The sequence below is a fragment of the Crotalus tigris genome, unplaced genomic scaffold (genome assembly GCF_016545835.1).
Source record: "Crotalus tigris isolate CLP2741 ecotype Arizona unplaced genomic scaffold, ASM1654583v1 scf7180000024433.1590703, whole genome shotgun sequence".
NCBI lineage: Eukaryota > Metazoa > Chordata > Lepidosauria > Squamata > Viperidae > Crotalus > Crotalus tigris.
Window position 1 is genome coordinate 1,386,203 of NW_024100600.1, and position 8,588 is coordinate 1,394,790.

Consider the following 8,588-nt stretch of genomic DNA (forward strand, 5'->3'; position numbering starts at 1 on the left):
AAAGCAGCATTTGCTTTCCTGTGAACTCTTCTGGGCCAAAGTGGCATTAAATCTGCCTTACCTAATGGCCCCCAACCCAAGGATGCCAAAGATGGAGAGCATTCTTCTGGGAAAAGGCTGAGATTTGCTGGCCGGGAGATATGGCCACCTCCGAAGGTGCCGGAAGGGCAGGTATTCCCATCCCCACAGATGGCTGAAAGGCCAACAGGCCCAAGCGGGAGTTTTAGGAGGCCTCCCCCCCCCATTGCCTCTGAGGACTTGGGTGGTGCTGCTTCAGAGGAGAAGGCCGGCTTCAAGGGGGCTCCTTCTTGAAAATCAGAATCCCTGAATCTGAGAACAGATTTGGTCCCTGCTCAAGGTCAGCATAAAAAAGGGGGAGGAATCATTAATTCCACAGGATTTGGGGCAATGGCCACAAAATGCAGTGTTAGGAACTGATTGGGATATTGGGAGGAAAATGTTCCTGAAAACTGGTTAGTTAAGGGATTTCAAAGAAAAAAAAGATTAGGCCTATGGGATTCCTCATATATTACCATGCCTATTGCTCAGAGTTATGTTGAATGGACAACATGAGGTAAAACAAAATTAATGTTTTGGGCAATAAATTTGAAGATGACCTAATCAAGCTCTGGATATTTGTATTCACACATTATCACTCCATTGCAGAGCTATAAGTTATTTATTTCATCTTAGTAATGTGCCTTCTTATCAGAAGTGTTAATCCAATGGGCAGGAAGTGTGTGGGGAGGGGAGCAGAGGTGTAAGACAGAGAAAGCAGATTTAACATTAGCTTGGAAATATTGCACAACTCATTAAAAATGTAATCATGCGTAAAATGAGATCAATGAAAATTTATCTAAAAGTGCAAGGAGAAGGCATTTTCTCATATGATCCAGGATTTAATAGACTGGATTTTAATTTAGTCAGTTTGCAACCAAAATCCCTCCAGGCTAAATAAAACAGCTTCCCCTCCCAGTTATTGTACAGACAGCTAATTTTCTGCACCCTTCCTTCTAATATTCAATCTTATCTCTTGCCAGATAGAGGTTTCAATATATTGTTAAATTTGTTTTCTTTACATTTCCCATTACAGCTTTTCATTTGCATGACAAATGATCAGAGGTGGAAATAGGAGAAACCAAGGGTAGTCTGGCTGCCCCCTTCCCTGCTCAAGCTGGCCCCCAGCGAGCTGCCCAGACAGGAGGCTCCTCTGCTTCCACAGGTTGGTGTGAGTTGAGGGGAGAGTCCAGAGGCTCAGCTTGAAGGTGGGGGCTGCAAAGTGGCTGCCTCGCTTGGTCCCTGGAGGCTCCGTGGGGAAGTTCGCAAAGGGTCTCCCGGAGATCCTCCTTTTGGGCCAAGCTGGACTCAGTGCTTCCGAGTGTCGCTCTCTGCAGGTAGCTGAAAGGAAGACCGCTCTGCTTTCCAGGAGTCTGGAGGGCCCCGAAAAGCGCTGGGTTTGCCCTCCAAGAGCCTTTTCGGGGCCCTCCTCCACCCAGAAGCGGTCTTCATCCCAGCAGATCTCACACTGATCCGCTGAACCAAGTGAAATGAACAGGGAACAAAGGTGCTCCCTTTCCTGACAGGGATGCCAAGGAACAGCCCCCGCTGGGATGTTTGGCCTTGCTTCTCCCTCAAGGATGGCTTCACGGGATGCTGTGGCCAAAAGCTTCTGGGGTGGGATGGTTCTGCTGTAAACTTTGCTAGATGCTGGAGGCTTAGGATTTAGTAATATTATAAAGTGTATTTTTATTGTGACAGTAAACACAATATGGCTTACATTGACCATTAGTTTTATGTAATTTTAATTGCTAGGTTTTTTTGTCTGTTGATTTTTATTGTGGAGGGGCCCAATATAAATAATGTTTTTATTTTTTGATTGGTGTAGTTTATTCAATATTTATCAATTTAGTTACAGTGTCAGTGTAGATGCTATACTGTTACAGTGTTTATCAATGTTTTCCCTGCTGCTTTTTTCTCCCTGGCATTCAGCTTCAGCCACTGCATAAAGAAAGACCATGAAAGCAAGCAGACCTGGCCCCAAGAAGTGTCCCCCCCCCCCCACGGACTGCTCTACCCTTGATGTGGATCTCTGCAGGGCAGAGGCTGGGCGGTCTGGAGGCTGAGGGCATGCTTGATCCTTTAATTGGTGATGCTGATCGGAGCAGGACAAACGGGCCCTTGCCTGAACTAGGGCTGGCCCTGGCAAGGGCTGCCAGCTTCTCTCTCCTGGACTGCTTGAGGCCGCTCGAGGCAGACAAAAACTGCCCAGGAGAGGCCAGCCACCTTACCCGGCCTGGCCTGGGGCTCCCATCCCAATTGAAAGCCATGCCCCCCCCCTCCTGCCAGCTGAGAGCCCTGCAAAGGTGGCTTTCTAGCCACTGTGGTCTCGGTGTGGCTCTCCAGGGCTTTGTTTCAGGCCCGGTTGAGACGGGAGAGTCCCGGTTGTGGGAGATGGTTCAGCCAGAAGAGGCAGCCCAAGAATCAGGGTTCTGATGGAAGTGCCAACCTCCAATGCAGCTGTGCCAGGCAGCTTCCCTCCAAGTGGCAGCTTGGAGGTCAGAGCCCTTTCAAGGGCTAATCACCGGCAGTGATGTAGGGAAGGGATTTTGCTGACATTTTACTTTGTAAAATCTATATGCAGGTTGTAATTTAACTAGCCGTACATTTAAGTTATTAGAAAATAAGGTGGTTGATAAGATAAAATGTTTGCATGGGTTTTTTTTTTCTAGCAGCTTTTCTGTGTTTTCAAAACAGGACTGCTTAATTTTTATTTGGCACATGATGTGGAAAAAAAAGGCATTAGCATAAATAGGGTTGCATTTGTGAAATCTTACCACTAGATTTGCTGGGCATCAAGGAATTACCACAGCGTCTATGTAGACAAAAATAGTATTAAACTTCATAGTTCCATTACAGAGGCCCTTCTGTTTCAGCTTTGATGCTGAATTGCCTTTGCTTAAGCAAGAAAATGATAGTGCTAAAATTTACAGGTGGAGATGATGCTGTGGGGAGGGGTGCTCTGGATTGATCCTCCAGAGTCCAGCCAGAGCTGCTGGCCCAGGTGGGAGGGGGAAGGGGTTTTGCCCCAAAAGAGAGTCCTGCCCCCTCCCCCATTTCTTAGCTCAGAGGCACTTCTTTTGCGGGGGAGGAGGAATGGCCTGGGACCGGAGCCCTCCCCTCAACCTGCCTCCCGGGATTCCCACCCCGGACGAGAGCGGTTCGAGCAGGCTTCAGCGAGCCAGCTCAGCAGCTGTAGCCTTTGTGCTAAGGAAGGGAATAAATAAGTGTGTTGGGGTTGCGGTCCGCGGTCACAGCATCCTCGTTCCGACCGCAGGCGGCTAGCGCGGCACCGTCTCCGGGGCAAAAAGCCTTCCGAGGCGGCGGCTGCTTAGCACTTGCGAAGCATCCCCGGTACGGAGCGCACAACGTAACCGCCTCAACGACGCAGCGGCTGAGCGCCTCGGCCTCTTTCAGCCCGGTCCGCCGCGGGGTCCAGCAGCTGCAGCTCTTCTCCCGCGCCCCCCTTAAGGCTCCCTTGAAGGCGTGGGGGGGGGGCATCGGCCCGGCCCTGCCTCGCCTGCTCGGCCCCAGAGCGCTTGTACGGGCAGGCCCCGGCAGAAGGCAGGCAGGAGCAGCGAGCCTCAGCCGCTCCCCGGCCCGGCGCGCTCCGCAGGCGAATCGAGCGCCAGGGAAAGAGCCGAGGACCGGCCTCCGTCGGGCGGAGCAGCCGCGGAGGGTCGCGTCGGAGAACGGGCGAAAGAAGCGCAGTGAATCCCGCGGAAGCTTCGCCGCCGATCCTGTCGCGCTTCTCTCCGACTTGCAGCGCAGCTTCCCGCGAGCCCCAACCTCGCGGCTGCCGGAAGCGGGAAGGGCCGTCTCCGGCCGCGGATCCGCGCGCCTCACCCGCCCGCGAAGGCCGCCCTTGCGCCGTCGGGGCTGCGGCTGAGGCCACCAAGGGGGGCGGGCGCCGTATCGGCACCGGCTCCTTCCAGCCCGGAAGAGCCCCCCCCAATGCGGGGGCAGCGCGGTCCTCGGCCGCCGCCTGGTCGGCCTGAGAGGGGAACCCGCCGGGCCAGCACGGCTACCGATTTGGGCAAAGGGCAAGAACGGCGGGTGCGGGAAGCCGAGAGCCGCGACTAGGAAAGGAGGGCTGGGCGAGGCGGCTCCGCTCCCGGTGGCCTTCCCTCGGCCCCCCCCCAATGGGGCGGCGGGGGGAGCGCAGAAGGGCGGGACCGACCCTCTGCTCTGCTGCGGCGCTCCGGCAGGCACGGCCGGCCGGCAGGGGGCAGCCTCTCCCCACCAAAGGCGCCGAGGAGCGCCCGGCCACCTCCGCGGCTGGGGGGGGGGGGAGTCGGGAAGATGGGCCGGTCTCGGGCGCGGAGGCTGCGGAAGCCCCTCGGCCACCGCGGGACCCGCCCGGCTCGCGGGGCAGGCGCCCAAAGGGGGCAGCTGGGCTCCGAAGGACCCGGGCCCGACCGCCGTTCGGGACAGGCCGGCCGGGCGGCGAGCACTCCTCCCGGCTGCGGCTTCCGACGGACCCGCCGCTTTTACGCTCGAAAGCGGCTTTTCGCTGCCAAGTAAGCCCCCCCCCCGCCTCTTCCCGCGGTCAGGCGGACGAGGCGCTTCCGCGGAAGGAAGAGCTTTTTCGCACCCCCCCCCGGGGCAGGTTTTCTGGAAGGCAAAGCACGCCGCGCGCCCCCATCTCTCTCTAAGGAAACCTGAGCGACTCCCCCTCCTCGTCACCCCAATAACTGAGTTAGATACTGCCCGGTTTGGGGGTTCTTTGCGGGTGTTCAGACTGGCAATCGATGCTAAATTACTGCCCGGCGCATTTAACCATAGCATCAAGGTATTTTCTTGGCATTTTTCATTTTGTTTTGAAATTTTAATATCATTTCAGCAATTGTTACACATATCTGCAACCAGGCTATAAAGGTTCATGATTTGGGATAAATTTCCCCCTCCCAGCAGCGGTTCAGAAGAAGAGGAAAAAGGCCACCGAATGCTTTTGCTGCATTTTTTTCAGGGCAAAGGGCAACCCAGCCTAAGAAAGGTGATAGTCTTCAGCTAACTTTCTGTTTTGAAATAAAGCGCTAAACTTGCAGATACGGTCTGTATTTGGAGGCTTCTCAAGATGGAGCTAATACAGGAAAAATATTTCTGTCATCTGGTGCTTTGCTTTGGGTCTGGAAAAATGCAGCAGCTTGGTCAATTACTCCAATTACATTGGTGGGGTCATTATGTGGAAATTAACCTGTTTCCATTATTAATGCCTTATTGGCAGATTAGTAATGCAACACTTTCTTTTCTTGGGAGTCCATGAAGTGGACAACAGAGTTATGAACATTCTGTTTAATAACTATGTTGATACGGTCATGCCAAATTTTTGTTTTAAAATACAGCAGTGCTTTTTCTAAAAGTCCCTGGAATCAGGTTTTGCACAAAATATACTTTAATCTCAAAACATGAAAGCTTGTTTTAATATCAACAGGCCTTTTGGTTTGTTTTTGCTAAATAGAGTTAACGAAGGGTTTTGTTGTGGTTAATAAGTGTTTTTATTTTGAGTGTTAAGAAGAGTTTGTAACTAGAAGTTATTTTTCCCTCTTTGCCAATGTTGCTGTTATTTGTTTCAGTGTTCCTGTGAATAATGTGACAAAAGTGCTAATAATTTAACAACTGTGCAAGAATTCTGGACAGCCTCTTCCTTTCAGAGTCAGCCCTTGGCTCTCCAAAAGCTGTTTTGAGAATGAACAGGGCATCTTCTCCGCATCCCCTTCCGTCCCTTTTCTCTCAGCCTTTGGCTGAAATTCAGACACACAAACAGCTGCTCAGGATTGCATGTCCAGCTGTGCACTCCTCCCCCCCAAAGCTGCAGAAAATTGGGTGGGAATACAGTTCTTAAAAACCCTCTTGCCTCCCCTCCTTTTGTTTGGCGATTAGGGCAAATGTTGAAATGTATCAAAAATCTATAAACTGGAAGAAAGTACATTTGTCACATTCTTAGACTCTTTATTTTCATGCCTACTTCTTTATGGTGCATTTTATAGGCACATTTTTCTGTCTCTTGCTGTTTCTTACTTGTAAATCTCAAGTCTGGTAAGATGTGATGTTTCCAAATGGCTAGAAATCATATTTGTGTAGAAAACACTGCCCCATAGTGTCTTCTGAGCCAAATAAAGGTTTCCTGAGCCTACAATCCAAGAATGTTCTGACTGTTAAAATCGAAGGATGCCAGTTAAATGCCCCAGCTGTGTTCCTAGATTGCTGCAATGACCATGGCTGGTGGCCAAAGGACAGAAGTGCCAACCCTTGTCAGGAGATGGCTGACTGAAGGCCCCAAAGTCCCTGCCAAGCCTGGGGAGGCTGGCTGGGGACAGCCCTGCTCCCTCCCACCCATCCCAGGCTCAGCAGGATTTAAGCCCAGAGGGCAAATGACCTTAGGTGCCCTCCATTGGCTTCTCAGGGATGCCACCCAGAAGCCCGGCTGTCAGAAACTGGAAAACTGTGCGACCTCATTCTCCTTCTAAAGGTTTTACTGTGTTTGATTCCAGACAGACGGCCCCTGTTGCCTGCTTTCCTGCCCCCTTCGTCCCCTAGGAAGTTCTTCTCCAGTCCTTCCCTGGAAATGAATGGCGGTTGCTCAAGAGTTGCAATTAGGGGAGGGGGTCCCTTCTGGTATTGAAAACAAGCGGTGCTGTTGTCAGGTTAGCTGCTTTCTGCAGGAATCCTCCGGCCTCAATCCTGAAATTATTTCTGGGCTGGCTGGGGGAAAAATTGACTGTATTTGTGTGAGGTGGGGACACACTGGGTTGTGGCATCTGTGCTGTGTTGCCACTACAGATCCAGGCTCTTGCCCAATGGAGCCCAAAGGACTCTCTGCTGCTATGGTGAAAAGGAACTGCCAAGAATTGCTTGGCTGCCTGCTCCTCACTGCGTGGATCGGCTTTGTGCTGCCCTGTGGCAGAGGAAGAGTTAACTTCTAAACTGCCCCGAATTCATGCCGGCAGAGCGAGGGTTGAGTGAGGGTTGACCGCTGTCGGGTCATCTGATGTGCGGCTCAGCAGACCTTCATGCCATCATAAATAAAACAGACAAATTACTTTTTTTTCCTAGGGTGGAATAGGAGCGGGATGGGGGCGATGGGGGGGGACATGTGGCTGATGATTTGGAAGGGGAGTGAAGAATTAGAGAGGAAGGGGGGGAGGTGGGAGCGATCTTCACAACTGCTCTATGAATCTCTGGATGGCAGCTGAGAACAATGGAGAAGCAGGCAATTACCTCCACTCCTTCCCCTCTTCCAGGCTCAGGAAATATATTCCTGCCTGAAACCCCCCTTTTATACCTCTAATTCAATTCCTGGATGAAGCAAGGGAAGGCATAACAAAGGAGGGGGGCTGCTTAACAGTTGCTGTGTCTGGGGCCCATGGCAGTTGCAATTCAGACCCTGGTGGGTTGGGGGGCTGCCTTGCCAGCAGTGGGGTTTCTGCTGCTCCCCAGTGTTCTGTTCAGGCTTTAGATTGGGAGTCCATCCAAGCCTGATGGGGAAGGAAAGCCTCCTCCTCCTCCTCCTCCTCAGGTAATGCCTTCCTTGCGCCTTCTGGAAAAGACTGTTCTGGGGTTCCTCTTGAGCAGTACCTCTTGCAGTGGCAGGCTTGACTGGGTGCCCACCAAAGGGCTGCCCACAGTCTCATCCAGAGGGCAGCAGCAGCAGCAGCCCTGTGTGGCTGAACTGGAGGTGGCAGCGAAGACCAGCTTCTGGAGCACCCACGTGGAAGACACCATGGGGCTCTTTGTGCCTTTCTTCTCCCCTGGAGTGCATCTCAACCAGGCGCTTCTGCCTCCCCCTCAGCCCCTAGCCCCTTTGCATGTCTTTTCTGGAAACTGGTGGATCTGCACCTCCACCTTCTGGGACCACCACTTGGGAGGGATTAAGCCTGTCAGTCAGATGGGGAGGATTAACACCCAGAGCTGACTAGGAGAGGCCCTGCTCCCGAGGAGTCCAGGCACTTCACTGGGGAAGCCCAGCCCCCCCCCCAGGTAATGACTGGCTGACTCTGGGCCTCTTTCCGTGGGAGTAATTCAAAAAGTAGGCATGCCAACCTGCTTTCTGCTGCTTATAGGCAGATTAGAAAACTCTCCTATATTTTCTTTCTGTGTGTGAAACTGTGTTTGAGCCACTACAAAATTGAACAGAGAATTGGAGCTTTCTGAAATTTGAGCTGGGAAAGGACCTAATCGAGCAATAGGGCCACCTAGAAAGGAAGCAAGGATGGTTTTCGGCAGAGCCACCCAGGATCTCCTAGGCAGCCCGGCCACCCCTGTGGGACAAGAGAGGCCCAGTGGCCGCAACCACCTCCTGAACAACTCAGAGCCAGAGCATCCTGTGCCAGCCAAGGAGGGGGGGCTCACAGCCCCCCAGGAGCTCACTGCATGGGGATGGGGGTGCTTCTTGGAAGAGATGCCTACTGACGGTGGGCACAAACAACTCTTCCTTTGGAAGAAGATGAGCCCTCTTTCCGGTGATACTAATATGGAATAATAAACAATCACTAGAATAATGATTTGTCTGAATAATTACTGGAATAATG

General features: G+C 52.3%; 1 protein-coding gene across 1 annotated transcript; it reads left to right on the forward strand.

The window, feature by feature from the left end:
* The first annotated feature begins 3,153 nt into the window (after nt 1-3,153).
* On the forward strand, nt 3,154-7,117 carry LOC120302477 (collagen alpha-2(I) chain-like). The gene is made up of 3 exons (XM_039330959.1): nt 3,154-3,217; nt 3,957-4,849; nt 6,552-7,117. The coding sequence occupies exons 1-3, from the start codon at nt 3,154-3,156 to the stop codon at nt 6,627-6,629; spliced, it is 1,035 nt and encodes a 344-aa protein (XP_039186893.1). The 3' UTR covers nt 6,630-7,117.
* The last annotated feature ends 1,471 nt before the right edge of the window (nt 7,118-8,588 follow it).